General features: G+C 42.2%; 1 protein-coding gene across 1 annotated transcript; it reads right to left on the bottom strand.

The window, feature by feature from the left end:
• Positions 1 to 6,426: 6,426 nt before the first annotated feature.
• On the bottom strand, positions 6,427 to 15,221 carry PLAGL1 (PLAG1 like zinc finger 1; the record flags this gene model as incomplete). The annotated part of the gene is made up of 4 exons (XM_081997474.1): positions 6,427 to 8,085; positions 8,470 to 8,966; positions 10,470 to 10,589; positions 15,132 to 15,221. The coding sequence occupies 4 exons, from the start codon at positions 15,219 to 15,221 to the stop codon at positions 6,810 to 6,812; spliced, it is 1,983 nt and encodes a 660-aa protein (XP_081853600.1). The 3' UTR covers positions 6,427 to 6,809.
• Positions 15,222 to 17,194: the final 1,973 nt, after the last annotated feature.

Raw genomic sequence — 17,194 nt, forward strand, 5'->3', positions numbered from 1 at the left:
GTGTTCAGTCCATGGTGCCATCATCAACTCTGCCTACCTCCGTGACTTTGCCAGCTACAGGAAAAACTGTTGACAGTACCCAGTGGTCTCATGTGGTGTTCTCCATTCCCCGGATTACCTGTGACTCTGTTAACAGCGTAGTAACTCTTAGGGTTATCATGCAGGGTCTTGCAGACTAGCAACAGGGATTTATTGATACCATCACCATTCTCAAGGTTTAGCCACTGAACTCTGAAACTCCGAGCTTGACAGGCTTGTGGAGGAGACACATCTTGGTACACTGGGGAGTCCGGGTATCACTGGGGCTGTAGTTGCAGCCAGTTTACAGAGGCTTGGGACAGCCGGTGCCTCCAGTAGGTCCTCAGGACAGACATCCATGCTAGCATCCAAAATATGGGACAGAGTCCTATACATCCCTGGGAACTGTGGAAGTGACTGGCCTGGGTAAGCTTGTAGGTGTTGGCAACTGCTGCTGCATCTTTGCCAGGTGCTTTGCAGAGCACTTTGGGCTAGTGAGAGATCAGTTTCAGTGCTACTCAAGAGTGCTTTTTAGCTGAGAAAGCAGACATGAGAAACTGGCTTTGAGTGGTGCAAATAAATGTTCTCATCCTTATGTGCCTGGGAATGGTTTCCAGGATGAGCCACCCCATCACCTTCCCAGGGATCGAGGTTTAATCTTCTTAGATAAAATGGAGTAAAATGTAAAAGCTGTTTCTATACAAGTAACAAGTAAATGGATTTTTGCTGCTTTCAGACTGCAAACACACAACAGAAGATAGAGTGGCTGGTCGGCAAGGATGTGTTAAGGTTTTCTTCTGACGCATTATGGAAGACCCTTAAGCAACACAATTTTCCAGCACCTCTTCCACGTAAAGTGCTACAGCTACCACATTCAATAAAATAAGCAAACTGAAGTTCATTTCCCCCCCCTCCCCTCAGTCTACAAAGCTTATTACAATGTCCTTGTAAAGGTGTGACATTATTTGTATCAGTTGCCAAAAATTAATTAAATGATCGCCTACGAGAGGATGGATATTAGAATTGTAGAATAGTTTGGGTTAGAAGGAGCCTTTAAAGGCCATCTAGTCCAACCCCCCTGCAATGAGCAGGGACATCTTCAACTACATGAGGTTGCTCAGAGCCCCGTCCATCCTGAGCTTCAGTGTTTCCAGGGATGGGGCATCTACCACCTCTCTGGGCAGCCTGTGCCAGTGTGTCACCACCGTCACTGTGAAAAATTTCTTCCTTAGACCTAGCCTCAATCTGCCCTCTTTTAGTTCAAAACCATTACCCCTTGTCCTGTCACAAGAGACCCTGATAAAAAGTCTGTCCCCGTCTTTCTTATAAGCCCCCTTTAGGTACTGGTAGGCTGCAATAAGGTGTCCCCAGAGCCTTCTCTTCTCTAGGTTGAACAACCCCAACTCCCTCAGCCTGTCCTCACAGGAGAGGTGTTCCAGCCCTCTGATCATACTTGTGGCCCTCCTCTGGACTTGCTCCAACAGGTCCATGTCTTTCCTGTGCTGAGGGCTCCAGAGCTGGACGCAGGACTCCAGGTGAGGTCTCACCGGAGTGGAGTAGAGGGGCAGAGTCACCTCCCTTGACCTGCTGGCCACGCTGCTTTGGATGCAGCCCAGGATGTGGTTGGCCGCCTGGGCTGTGGGCGCACGTTGACAGCTCATGTCCAGCTTTTCATCCACCAGTATCCCCAAGTCCTTCTTGGCAGGGCTGCTCTAAACCCCTTCATCCTCCAGCCTGTATCAATACCGGGGTTTGCCCCGAGCCAGGTGCAGGACCCTGCACTTGGGCTTGTTGAACCTCCTGAGGTTCACATGGGCCCATTCCTCAAGGTTGTCCAGGTCCCTCTGGATGGCATCCCATCCCTCAGGCGTCTCAGCTGCACCACTCAGCTTGGTGTCATCTGCCAACTTGCTGAGGGTGCAAGTTTTATTACCAGTGGTTTATTCAATGGTTTTAACAAAATGTAGGAAGATCCAGTATCATGCAATTTTTCTTCCCTAATGCTTTGCTTTGATATATTGAACAAGACAAATGAACATTTTGAAATTTCATGTATATATTTAATAGAATCTTCTAGTAAACAATGAATGATAAATGATAGTGATTGATAAGTGATAAATGGCCGTGTATGCTGTGCATCAGCTTCAAAGCACTTTTAAGTTCAGACTAACTAAAACCAAATCTCATTCTCACATTAAAAACTTCAATTGCTTTTAGAAATTGGTTAAGACTGAAATGTTATGGAGGCATCTCCCTTCTCATTTTTTGGCCACCTAATCTATTACCAGCCTTGGATCACCCCGCTTAAACTTTCAGTGTTGCAACTTGTTGAGTTTTTTTAGCCCAACAATTTCCAATACGGCTTTCAGTTAAAATCCGTAAGGAATTTTCTTGTCCATTAAATATTTATAGAGTAAATGAAGATTAAAAATAGTTGGACGCAGCAATAATAAATACCAGACTTTAGAGAGTTTAATTAAACTCGACTTAGGCTGTAGCTAATAGTGATTAGATAAATACAGAAAGGATGACACTGAAGCAAGTGTAACTCCTAGAGCGAGACTCTTAGAAACAGCTGGCATGAAATTAGCCCGAATATATTAAAGCAGTGCTGTTTAGTCTTTTTCTCAATCCAGGAAGAGGAAAAAAACCTCCATACCAAACTATCCTGTGCAACGTTATCACAGTTGCTCTTTTTTACAATGACATAAATGAACCCTCAAAAGTTAGAGCAAGTTTTACTGTATTTGTTGTTGTTCCCCCCATTATTTTCTCTATGTGTGTACAAGTGTTTGATTGCACAGCTCATTTTCCAGTATCCTACAGAAAACGTAATTATAGGGGCAGGAACGGTGTATTGAAGAGCAGTACTTAAAAATTCTGCTAGCAGGAAATGACTCAATCACGAACACATGGAATGTGCCATCCTGTTTCTGGCCGGCTGTGAAAAACTCCCTGGGATTAACAGCAACCCATTGGTTAAAAAAATGGAGAGTCCCAACAGGAACAGTTGGTAAATAAAAGCAAAGGAAAAAGAAACGAACCTGGTTTCTGGTAGGGGATGGGAACTAATCACTAGAAACATTTCTGTTTACATAAAGGATGCAGACTCTTTTGTTCCATGTAGTATAATTTTAGTTCCTTAACATTATTTCAGCAAGTTTAAATGGCTGGCTGTTTTGGATTGTTTGGGTTTTTTTTTAATAAAGAGAGTGCATTTTTTGTACGAGACCAAATGTTTACTAAGTTTTCCTATTTTACAGTATCATTTGGTTATAGTAATTCTGTTGTTTAGCCACCACATATTGCTCTGCTTCTACAGATTTTCAAGCGGCGTTCAGATAAACGACTGTGTTTATCTCTGTTGGGATGTGGAGGTAAAAAATACCCTAAGATCTCCCAGGGGGGTCAGATTTTTCTGTTCTGTCTCTTAGCTGCTATGCTACCCCACCTTCCCCATGCCAGCTCTCTGCCCCTGCACCCTCCTCTCCCATTTGGAGGAGGAACGGGCTGTGCCAGAGACGAGGGAGGACCGGCCACTGGTTGGGCTGCCTTCTTCCTCCACCATACCCCCGGCGTGTGTGAGGCCGTGTCTCCCCGCACTGGTGCTGCCGCAGCCCTGCCTGAGCCAAAGGCAGTGCCACCAGACCGACATCCTGCAGCTCGTGCTCCCTCCTTCGCTGTCACTGCCTGAAGTCACGCCTGCCTGCCCGCTGCAGCCCCGTCCTCTCAGACGCCACAGGTAAGCCCAGGGAGAGCTGGTGAGGACTTGCTGCTGCCTCCACACCTCTCCTTTAGCACCGCCTTGCCTACGATCTCACCCCCACCAAAAGCAAAGTACTGCTCTTTCAGCAATGCGATAGTCAGGCCCACACCAGGCGGGTCTGCTGAGCCCAAAGAACTTGTGTGCCCTAGAAACAAAAGGTTCTTGAGCCTCAGCTACTGATGGCCTCTCAAAAATGCTCACAGAAGTCCCCTTAACAAAAGCTACGAGAAAGTCCAGCCCTACTTTAAGATGACTTGGGGGTATCTATCTCCTGAGTTGTGAGAATTTACAAAAAACCCCGATTCTTCTGCAAACATAGCCTTTTGAAATAACTTGCCTTCCTTTGTGATGGGGCATCATCAGCTTCCTCTACATTTATGATGTCAAGAATGTGGAAAAAGAAATGTGAATGGACTGACGGGTTAAAGCTGCAGTATTACACATTTAAGGTTTACTTCTGTGTTTTACTTGTAGACACCATCATCATATGCTTTTTAAGCATTTTAATATCAAAAGTGGTTATTTTCTTTTTAGTTGAATGAGACTTGGTCTTTAACCCATAGTTACATACGATAAGCATCTCTCACCGACACATCTTTCCACGCCTCAGAAGAGGCTGAGGTCAGGCAGCAGCACCTCTCTTGGCACCCTGCTACAGTCAAGCAGCTGAAAGAACGTGGGCGCCAGTCTAGCTCAGTGTTTGCATTAATGTTTTCTTCTTAACATCACATTTTAATTCAAAGACAAGTATTTCAGTAATTAGTTACACCTCTTATAGAAGCACAATCCAAAATGACAAAAATGTCTATTAACAGTGTATGATCCGTCAGTGCTACAAAATTTGTAGGTTGGTTTGTTGTTTTTTTTACAAGTACATAAGCTTGGATGATGCCAAGTGAATACAATTTGCATGAACAAGGAAAACAATGCAGTAAGTGAATATACACACACCTTTCCAAGTCCTATAAAAATATGAGCCTAGCTGTAGAATGTGCATATAACATTGTTTGCAACCTTTTCCCTATTTTGGAACTCGTAATTTAAGTAACTTCTAACTGGGCATGACTGTGCAGCACCTGCTCTTCCTCCTGCTGTTGTCATTACAAGAATAATCTTAAAATTCCTTCTGGTTTGCCTTATGCCAAAGATTTTTGTAACAAAAAATACCCCTCAACGGTGTATCTATCTGAAGAACAAATTCTTACATGAACTGCAATAATACAACTTTTCCTTAATCCAAGTACTGATAAACTTGTAAGAATATTCAGATTATCGCAGTTGTACAATGTCATTGTAGTTCATTAACAGCAAAACAGGAAAAATTTTAAAAGTATTTTTTATTTGAAGCTGTCTGGAAATATTCCTGTGATTAATGGGGGAGGATAGAGCACTCTTGCTTCACGCTGTAGTTGTAATGATCATTAGGTACTATTAACTCTCTTTGTATTTAATAGAAGAGTAGCTCTCAGGGTTTGAGAATTTACTCAGATTGAGAAATTCTGTATCTGTTTTAGCTGCAACGGAATCCATTAGTAACTGCATCATACACTAAAACCAGGATTTTTTTTTTTATAACTATGGGTTACGCAGGAAAATAAATTGTGAAAGAGTTTGAGGATTTTTGTAAATAATGTCATCTATTGGGAGACGTGATTTTGGAATTTCTGCTAGTTCATGCATCAGATGATAGGACTGTCACACCAACACACCATCAACTGGAAATGTACACGGACAATTTACCCCAGGAAGCAAACAAAAGTCCCCGTGGTTCTGGTTTGGAAGAAACAAAGGCTGGAAGCCCCACTGCAGCTGTCCCAACGCTACTGAGCAAAAACTCCCTGATTAAAATGGCCTCAACCATTATCACACCCACTAATTTCAGGTGACATGTGTGAGGCAGGTTCATACCCTGGTTTTGAACAGGGCCCAGTGCCAGCTCACCTCCACAACCTGTGTGTGGACCTGCCCCTGGCCCCACAGAGGTCCTGCTTGGTCACAGGCTCGCCTGGGCCAGGGTTGGCTTTCCGTGAAGTAATCCACATTTCAGATGGCTACAATTAATTATCATTTCCCAGACTAAACAAAGGCTGTTTTTATCAACAAAAGGTGAATAAATGCCCCTTAGGTAGGAATTTTTATTGAGTGTTAAATCAAGCTGTTGACCCAATGGGATAGGCATTTGCTTAAATTTAAGCATATATTAAGTGCTTTACTAGAGAGACCAGTGTCTGATACCCTGCCAGATCCAGCTCTAAGTGAAAAATGTTTTGCTCTAACCTTTGAGAAAATTAACTTCCCATTCTGAAAACTGCACATATACAAGACATCAGTTCTTACACAATCATGCAGAAGTGGGAGTTATTTCCAGCCCTAGGAAAAAATGCAGGCAATGCACACAGCTGAAGTGCGCTTCAGAAAACAAAATCTAGTTAAACGTAATCACAATAGTGATCTCCTTAATTTAAAAAAAGTGAAACAAGGAGGTAAGATTTGCTCTTGGAATGATTCAGATTTAAATTAAAGATTCATAAAGTTCCATAATTAAGTCCTTAATAGAAATCTATGTGATGTTGATAAATCATTTGCTATGTTTGCCATGTACATAAATCTGCCGTGATTTATGGCTCATTAAATTTATTTTTCTGTGACTTCCCCGTTCTTTCCATTTATCCTAACCCTGTTTCTCCTACCAGAGCAGCCATAGTTTTATTGTGCCTGTAACGATGCTTTGCTATAACTGAAGATATTTATTCAGTTGTTTGCATTAGAAGGTGTTGAGGGAAGTATGTTAGTTCTGCTATTGTCATATGCTAAAAAACTAATAGTAGTATGAAAAATAGAGCTTCTCATTTATTAACATCATTAATGTAACTACCATGTTCATAACGTGCTTTGAAAACATTTGGGGCAGTTTTTCTTAAAAACAAACCAAAACCAAAACCACCCCATTCTAACAGATTTAAGAAAGAAGCACAGTCTTAAAAAAAGAAGGAAAAAAAAAACCAAACACAAACCATGGTGATAGTTATTTGAAGGCATGGTGAAAATGAGGCAACGTTACAGAATTTGTAGTGGATGGAAAGGAGCGAGGAAGATGATGCAACTGGTTTATGGCCATCCCACCAGTTGCTAGCTGAAGACCTTGCTGTTGGCCGAGGCCATTCAGCCTGTGTGATGGCTCCTCTGGACTAAATGCCATTGTGATGTCCCCCGTAGTGTTCTGGTTGTCACCTGGTGGGAGCTGCCAGAAACTCATCATATGAGTGAGATCCATGAAAGGCAGGCTTGTAGTTTCAGCTGCTGCCTCTGTCTCCTTGTGCACTGGGTACTTGTTAGTATCCCCTACAGGCCCTGAGGAAGCTTCATCCAGACTGATTTTGTGAAGAGATTGAGGTTCTGGTAATGGCAGGTCCTCAAGAAGATGCACATTGTAGCCTTTAACATCCACTTTTATTGGTAGATTCTTGAGTGATCCTGCTGCAAATGAGGTAGAACTAAGGTCATATTTATTAGGCTGATGAAGGTTCAGGTTGGCAGGAACAGCTGTTGAGCATGGTGTGGGATGGACAGCTGGAAGGTTGTCTGCACAGCCCATCCTTTGCAAATGAGGAGGAGGTTCAAGAGGAGGAGCAGTTTGTAAGCTTGGCTGGGAATCAAGATGTGAACAGTTGTATTCCCCTGATTCTGAACTATGCAAAATCCCATTCTGCATAGAGACCCTTTCAGGAAAAGGAGACAGTATGCTGGCATCTTCCTTCAGTCTGAATGGAAAAAGCTGGTCAAGGAGACCCACTGAGTCACCATTCTGCAATCTGCTCTTCAGCAGTTCTTGTGGATGAGTCTTCCTAGTATGGCGAGTCAAGTGGTCCTTCCGCCCAAACCTCTGGGCACAAAACTGGCATAGAAAGTCTTTGCAGCCTGTATGAACCACCATGTGACGACGCACATCTTTACGGGTATAGAAGTGACGCTCACAGTGGTCACACTTATGTTTCTTTTCCTTGGTATTGCCAGTTGGTTTCCCTGCATGGCTTTTGAGGTGTTCCAACAAAACTTCAGTACCACCAAACTCCTGGGCACATACCCTACAGGTAAGGTCCCCACTGGTGGCTGCATGAAGAGCCAAGTGTCTCTTATAGCCTAGCTTGGTGTTGTACTTCTTGCCACACTCTTCACACTTGAAGGCCATCTTGTTAGGGTCATGAGTCTGAAGGTGATTCTTTAAATGGTCTTTCCTGTGAAAGGTCTTTTCACAGTAGCCACACTGGTGAGATTTCTGTGGAGAATGAGTGGCCGAGTGCCTAAGACAAAAAAAAAAAAAGAAAAAAGTTATTTGCATTTACATTCACTCTAGTACACAGTGCAGCTTCAAGACTTGAAAACACCAGCACTCTTGAAGAAAGGCATTTTTACAAGTTCCCAGATTATTAGTAAAAGCCTAACGTTTTTGGGGGGCGGGTGTTAATCATAAAGCATAGAATAGGTTAACATAACCTGTTCAACGTAATCTTTTTGAGTAGCCACCACAATCGAGGGAGATTAGTTTTCTCCAATTCTACCAAAACAGGAATTAGAAAAACTGGAACTCGGGCATTAACTGGCACTAGAACACTCAAGAGGAAAAAGATGTCCTTGTGTTTTTCCCCACACACCCACCAGAAAAAGAAATGCCTTCAGAGATGTACCTGAGCAGTTTATATTTGGAAATGAAGGCTTTTGTGCATCCGTGCTGTGAACACTTGTAGGGACGCTCCCCTTTGTGCGCGTAAGTGTGGACTGTGAGCTTGTCAATGGAATCAAATATCTTCCCACAGAGTCGGCAAGGGTAACTGTCTGGCTGCTTCACTTCTCTTCCCTTCAACAGTGAAGACCGGCCATTTCTCCATTTAGGTATAAACCTCACAAGAGCATCACAGTTGCTTCCTGAGCTGGCACAGCTAAGCTTTGCACCAGAGGAACAAGAAATGGTCCCGTAGCACTGAGCAATGCTTTTGCCTAATGCCGCTCCTCTCAGTTTCCCTTTGAGTTTGCTTTTTGCTTTTACAGGTCCCAATTTATTTGGTGGTCTGAGTCTGGTGGTAAGGACTCTGTCTTTATGGATGCACTGGTGAGATTCTAGCAAAGTAAAAGTTGCAAAAGTGCTTCTACAGCTGGAGCATATCCAAGGGTCTACAGGCTCTTTCTGCAATAAGAACAGAAACAGGTCTTTCTTATTAGCTGTTCTAAGAAAAGGTCATTCTCTTCTCACTGACCCTACATCTTCTCTTGAGCTTTCCCAAGACCTGTCATTGTCCTTAATGATATTTACTTCAATGTACTACCACACAGCCGTTCAGCTGGAAAAGGATTCTCTCTAGGAGTCTACAACCTAGAAGGAAAAGAAAATGGTTGGCTAAATACCAACTTGCATGTTTTTGTTTAGCATTTACTATAACAGTCCTGAGTCCTTCACCTTTGTTCATCTGTGCTTACTGAATTTCAAAGTCTCTACATTTGTTCCTTTTATGGAATTACTCATAAAAGCAGTTGCAAATTGTACTTTATCCTTAGACTGACGTAATTTATCTGCTACTGCAACCATACAAAATTGTATGCTTTACCTCTCCTGGAGGCCAATGCCTCCAGGAGAGACTTCCTTGCTTTGCTTGACATTTGGCATTAGACTTTCTTAAACTCGATAAGAAACACCTTAGTTTTGGAGATCTCAAGCCTACCCTGACTTAGAGGTTTTTTGTCATAAGCAATATATTATTTGGAAGTATTATTTCTGTGGAAATAAAAGCTCTACTGGATTCTGTTGAATTCACTTTAAATACTGACATTTTTAAACATTCCAATGAATAACAACTACAAAAAAACGCAGTCACTGATGAAATGTACTTCCAATTAATACATGACCACGTACTTCCTTATCTGTCTCTACATTTTACTTAATCTTCTCATAAACTGTCCTTACTTTCCCTTGCTCTTGGGCTAGCTTGCTTTGGAGAACATGGTGAAGCTATGTCCACTCTGTCTACTTGTCTAATCTACATTATCTGTGTCTGATGCTGTGGCCCTCCCACGCCTTCTTTCTGGCGTATACTCTAAAGCCCTCATATGTAAATGCAACAACGGAATTAATTCCCTTCCTGAAGCACCTCTGAATTCCTGGTTTTATCATATTTCCTGTTTAACATTTCCTCCTAGCATAGGTATCAATCTTCATGGTTATGTTTTCAACACTTATGAACTGTTCCTATCAGTTTAAGGATTCCTGCTATCACACAGAGGGGAAAGTATTTGGATTAGAAGAGAAAGGGTTATTGCACAGGAAACACTGAAACAATCAGTGCGTTATCTGACCAACCGGTCAGAGCATAACAAGGGGGAACTGGTGAAAGAAGTCTGAGGCTGGACAGCTTGGTTATCTACAAATTAACGCCAACCGTAAGTCTTTCCAACATATCCCACTGGTGCCGCTTTCTTCTGGCTATATCTAATGGCTCCATTGGATTACAAACACAGGAGGGGAAGAGCAGCTTTTCTCCGAGTAGTTGTTCGGTTAAAATTGCTCTTGGCTTTGTGTTAGCCAACTACTCTATGGTCTGCTCTAGCATTACCAGAGTTACATCAACAGAGAAAGCATGTAAATTGTAATTTACTATGTCTGGTGATGGCTTGAATGCAGATTAGGGGTACTTACTGCTACTGGAGGCAAAGGACAGATGTCAGATTCTTCTTTAATGAAGACAGCAGAAGCTTCCATAAATTTGGCATAATCGGCAGCATACCATACCTTCAATTCTGTTTGGGGTTCAATTGGCTGTGAATGGAAGAAAATAGCACACATTTACTTGTGCCAATTTTCCTATACCAAGTAATACTGATGATTGGCAGGTGTGTGTGCAATATGTGTCCTTATCCAAGTTGCATTCTTTGAATCTGTTTAAATTATTGGTAACAATTTCAAGATTCAAGCACTTTTTGAGCATTACTATCCACTAGCATTTGACACCTTCACAGTTTCTAAAAGCAGAAATGATTTGGAAGGGACAGTAGCAGGAAGGGTGCCTCAGCTCTCATGACCTTTTCTGAGTAAGATCTATTTGTCTGTGATGCCCAGACATCCAGCAGTCTTTCCAAACAATATCCCATGCCTATTCCTCAACATTTCAAAGCCCTTTGAAGCCCACTTACTTAATCCCATCACTTAACTATAGGATACAGGCAAAGGAAAAATGCATCATGAATGCACAACAGCTTGGATGCCTCCTGAATGTGTTGCACTCGCAGAGTGTGGGTGCAGAGTTGATCAATATGTGGACTGCAAGCCAAACTTGCATGTTTACACACGCTGGCTCTAATGTGTCAGGCTCACTATGCATGTGCTTTATGGCACCTCTGCGCTCCTTTCACTGAAGCCTTCCCACACAGGTCTAAGGGAGCCCACAATCTGCAGTCTCCCATCCAGTCATGCCTGCCCAAATCTTTCCTCGGACTGGACTATGACCTCCTCTGACAAATACTTTCAGTCAATAATACAGCAAATAGAAAAAGAGAGGAGTGACTATACTCACTGGCTAAAGTTATTTAAAAGCAAAGGAGAAAACTAATTTTGGGGTCATGATTTATATGACTCCCTGGCCCTGTACACAACTGTCTTCATCTTTAATAAAAAACACTATTGCTGCAACAGGTGGAGAGTCAATCTGCACTGTACTTGTAGTTTTATTTAAACTCAACTTGCGCCACTAGAAAGAACAAAATAGCCTGGAAAGAGAACAGGTGAATCTTATTCCACAAAATGTAACATCTTAAAATGCACTTATTTTTTAACATTGGTGTTGGATAAGCATGGTAGGTGAAAGACAACTTACATTGTGAATGCTGACAGCCGACAGGTAATTGCGTGTACAATGTCAAAAACGGAACTTTTGAACTCCCAAGAACAAGCACGCTTGCTAATGACAACCAGTATAGGTTGGTTGTACATTTTGATAATACCTAGCCTAAACAGAAATGGTATGTGCTGTATTCTCCACTCAATAAAGGACATGAGGCAGAACCACCAACTAGGAGGCTGATCATGCATTGTGCTCCTACATATCATAGAATCTTTGGGTTGGAAGGAGTCATCTAGTCCAAGCCCCCTGCAATGAGCAGGGACATCTTCAACTAGATCAGGTTCCTCAGAGCCCCATCCAACCTGATGATATAGTCAGGGCCACTATACCTGATATAGTCTATTTAGATGGAGAAAACCAAGTCTGGGGGACCTCCACAGAGACAAATACCTGGGTATGCCCCGGGACCTTGGCCAGTGATACCCGAGACTGGTACCCACAAAGAGCTGCACAGTATGATACCGTTATGACTTTCTGCCCGACATTCCTGGACCAGCGGCAATCTCCTCTGTGGGAAGCTGAGACTTAGTCAATGTGCATCAGCGTGTGAAATAAGTAAGGTAAAAGTTCTAATCTCAGTAAAACTGAGATTTAACACCAGTATCCAAATCCACTACAAGTTGTCATTTACTCTGTCTCACCTGTGACAATAAGAGAAAGCTACGGCATCACCCATGTGAAACTCTACTGTGATCAGACAGACAGCAACCGTGGATGGTTTTTACTTCCTCATAATTCTATACTTTTTAAAAGCACTTATTTCTAGGGACTGCAGTCATTAGGTCAGCAGTATACTAACAGTGCTGCTAGTAAGCCACTTACATGTGTGCTTTTGTAGCTGCAGTTTCATGTCATCGAAATCCTGTCTCTTTGTAAAAACAGTGGAGAGAGGAGCCTATCCTTCTACTCCCATCTTAACAGACTTTATTAAAAATATCTTGAGAAAATATCTTCATAAGCAGCCCTAAGGCAGCCTCATGCCGTGACCAGCAGGGTGTGCCTAAGTGTAGCAAAAGGCTATCACTTTCACTGACCAAGACAAAATCTGCAGGATGCCACAGTACGGTGAATGATACTGGGACTTAGGAAAAATAAAAACCAAAGTAATTCCCTATGATACACAGCACAGTAAAAGTTTGAAGACACACTCCTCATTCTAAGGTACTCTTCATGTCAGTATATAGGATGCAACTCTCCATTAATGCCAATGAGCAGAGTTCTGCTGAAGTCAACAGAGAGCTGATTCAACAGTATTTAAATTATACTGGAAATTGTAAGTTACTACTTCATAAGTACAACTTCTTAGAAAAGCATTTGTTCATGCTTCCCAAATATAGTAGTATTAATCCTGTCAGTTCTACAAGTATAGCAATCTCAAATGGTATGAACTGCATCAGAGTCTCAAACACAGCCTAAACAATGTCTCAGATCAGCATATACTCTTTTACATTGATCTTCTTTTAAAAAACCAATTATTTTAATATTAATCCCAAAGCAACTATACTTCATACTGTTATAAAAGACTTTGAAGGTGTAAAATGTTATTGCTATTAACTTATTCTCACATCATCGCTGTGTGGTAAATATTTTTCTCACTGTGCAGGTGGAGAAACAAAAATGGAGAAACAAAAGTATACACTGGTATCCCACAGAAATGCGTGCCAATCTTGGAAATGAAATTTAAATGCTGGGTTTTAATCCCACAGTAACTTCTTTTGCCTAATATACTCTCTTTTTTTTGTATTTTTGATGTTGCTCACAATGATATACAAACATTAACTTTAGAATAAAAAAAGGAAAACAAAGAACGTTGAACATACAGACTTCAGTTTCCTAAGTGTACAAAAGAGTAAATTCTGATTAAAACAAACTTTGCCTGAGAAAGTGGCTAAAACAACAAAACCACAAGACTGTATGTTCCAGTGTCATTTATAATACAAGGGGATGAGGGGATTGAGTGCTCCCTCAGTAAGTTTGCAGATGACGCCAAGTTGGGTGAGAGTGTTGATCTGCTGGAGGGTATGAAGGCTCTAAAGAGGGATCTGGACAGGCTATATCGATGGGCCAAGGCCAACTGTATGAGGTTCAACAAGGCCAAGTGCCAGGTCATGCATTTGGGTCACAACAACCCCATGCAACGCTACAGGCTTGGGGAAGAGTGGCTGGAAAGCTGCCTGGTGGAAAAGGGCCTGGGGGTGTTGGTCAACAGCCAGCTGAATATGAGCCGGCAGTGTGCCCAGGTGGCCAAGAAGGCCAACAGCATCCTGGTCTGTATCAGAAATAGTGTGGCCAGCAGGAGTAGGGAAGTGATCGTGCCCCTGTACTCAGCACTGGTGAGGCTGCACCTTGAATCCTGTGTTCAGTTTTGGGCCCCTCACTGCAAGAAAGACATTGAGGTGCTGGAGTGTGTCCAAAGAAGGGCAACAAGGCTGATGAAGGGTCTAGAGCACAAATCCTATGAGGAGCAGCTGAGGGAACTGGGGTTGTTTAGCCTGGAGAAAAGAAGGCTCAGGGGAGACCTTATTGCTCTCTACAGCTACCTGAAAAGAGGCTGTAGGGAGGTGGGTGTCAGTCTGTTTTCCCAATTAACAAGCAATAGGACAAGCAGAAATGTCCTCAAGTTGCGCCAGGGAAGGTTTAGATTGGGTATTAGGAAAAATTTCTTTACTGAAGGAGTGGTCAAGCATTGGAACAGGCTGCCCAGGGATGTGGTGGAGTCACCATCCCTGGAGGTATTTAAAAAATGTGTAGATATGGTGCTTACGGACATGGTTTAGTGGTAGACTTGGCAGTGCTAGGTTAATGGTTGGACTTGATGATCTTAAAGGTCTTTTCCAACCTAAATGATTCTATGATTCTATACATACAGAGTACTTTGTTCTCTCTCCTCAGACGAAGATGCAGTCCAGAATCTCTAGCATAAACTAATCATTTCATGGCAACCTTGCAGTATTGTAAGTTCTCCAGTTAAGCCTTCAGATTTAATGAGAGTGGAAAATAGTACGTAAAGATTCTACTTAGCACCCTGTTGTGAGTACCTGGTAATGTGCTTATAATACAACATGTGTCCAAAAATGTAATAGAGGTAAGGAATGTGTTTCGTCTTTCCAGGATAAGGTACTGTTGAATGTAACACTGCTAGATAATCTCACCATATACCTACCTGGAACTGAAGAACTTTACAACATTCATGTTTAAACACCACCATCAGGCATGATAGTTCTGTTTCTCTCTGCTCAGTTTCTTCACTACTCACAACAGAAAGTACACACTGCCTTTTACCAGAAAACCAGATACACTGCTTGCTTTACTACGGATTAAGTGATATAAAAGGTAGTATGTAATGATGATCCAGTCAGCAGAATATAATCAATCTTTCATCTGTAAAAGGGTTAACCTTTCAGAACCTTTGCCTATAAATTTCCATTTGGATGAGGGTGAAGCAATGTGAGTTTAATTACCTTAACAGTCGTGAAGTAGACTTCTCCACAGTGCTGATAAGCCACAAGGGTCTGTTCTTCTTGGTTCCGGGCTAGCCGGACAAACATCATCCAGTTTCCACAGTCTTCATTGGGAGTGTCTAGAAAGTACTTCCCTCCATCTTTCAATACCTGAAACAAAGGGGGAGGACAGGAGAAAGAACATGATAAAACCATGTCCTGTATAGAGGGACATTAGTTTTCTTTAACTTGGAACCACAGCTATCAGTTATTTACCCTGTCTTGGTCCTATGTCCTTTGAAATCATGGTTGTTTTGAAATAGATCACCCTGAAAGGACACCAAGTGCAAGAGAAAGTGAAGAACGAATACCTGCCAAGGCACCCAGCTACTAAAATAACTGTAGGCCTTTGTATGTATTTCCAGTTTAAATGTCATCGTTTTTATGTTATATAAAGATAATATTATAAGAACTAAGTGCAGGCAGGTAGAAAGATAAGCTTTATGCCTTAACGTACTTCCTGAGTAAGTAAGTAAAGTTTGATAATCTCAAACTTTAGTGCTGTACTAACACTACATTTTGCACGGAACAATTGTATAACTTGTCTAGTAAGTCCAGAGAGGTAACATACGGTATAATGGCATTTTAACAGTCTTTTCTTTTTCCCCTTAACAATGCAAAAGTAAATACGAATGAACAATTGTGCCAGAAAGATGTCTTTCTTTTCGCTTTACTTCATTCTTCCTAGATTCCTTTGCCAAGAGAATGCTTCTACAAGGTAAACGCTCCCGACCTTGTACAAGCCAGTTGCTTTTCTGCAATACACTCTCAAACATGGACAGCTGAAGCTGCACAACAGATGTCAGCACAGCATATATCTGTTCTACTAACCACTTAAGTGAGCAATTAATTGCAAAACAAGTTGTGTTTTGATTGCTTCTGGGAACTATTTTATTTAACTTCATCATGTTTCCAAGGAAAACACCTACTTGTTGGACAAGTTTGGTCACATACTCAGAATGCTGTTAGGGAGAGGCCAAGGCAGCTACTGCTGTCATGTAGGAAACCTGGGACTCCAGCCTCCTTTTCTGAAGAAACAGTCCATTCATCAGCCAGAGCTGTGCTTTATCACTGTATACTTTTAAGCAAATGGGTCTGACTGATAGAGGATAGGGTGTGGTTTACAATGGCTTGGTGAAGAGGAAGGAACTGCGTGTTTAGTTCATCCACGCTTGCAAGCTTGTTAGAGAAGTACGTTTTCTGCATTTGTAAGAATTAAAGTGTCTCATAAAAAGATGGAAGAAATTTAGTTATGGAGAAGAACAAAACCTCTCTGGTGTCAACATGCCGTGAAAATCCCACAAAGGGACAGTGTTACTTTCCTGGCAGACCATTCACATGACTTCCATGAGCAAATGAAGTTGACAGCAATTACTGAAGCTATTACTTTTGCTCTCAAATTAAATTACAGAAATATTTGTATGTATGCCTTCCTCCATAACAGACAGTGTTTTCCAGTTCCAAGCTTCTGGAGAAAGCTCAAATGAAGACGTAAAGCATGTCACAGGACAGCTGCTGCTGGTCCCTCTCTCCTGGGGAGTGAGAGGGCCTGATACAAAATGCAGGCTCTGGAAGAACCGTAACCTGTCGAGAAGTCACAGAGGCTGTGGCTTGACCATGGATTTGCTGTATGACAGAGAGGTGTGCCCAGGCATCACCCTGTGCAACAAAAGCAGAGACCGGAGCATAGGGGATTATGATCAACTGTCACTCCCAAGGAATTCCTGTGGGAAAGGATGGGCATGCAGGTATGTCTATGCTATGCTAGTCCTGAGAGGCCAGTATTTGTGCTGGATAAAGTACAAACAATAGTGTCATGGTCCAGATGAGACGATCAGTATCTGCACATGCAGCAAGCAATGGTACCAGCCCTAAATAACAATCTGACTAAATAAACTGAGCAAGTGCGCTGTGTGTCAAAGTTTATATATGATCGCATCATTAAGAAGTGTTTCCCCATCCCTGCACTGTTCCTCCCTACTAAGCAGGTGCCTTAGTGCATATTTCTGCCACTACTGCTAACG

Source organism: Phaethon aethereus (assembly GCF_964289735.1).
Source record: "Phaethon aethereus genome assembly, chromosome: 3".
Classification (NCBI taxonomy): Eukaryota; Metazoa; Chordata; class Aves; order Phaethontiformes; family Phaethontidae; genus Phaethon; species Phaethon aethereus.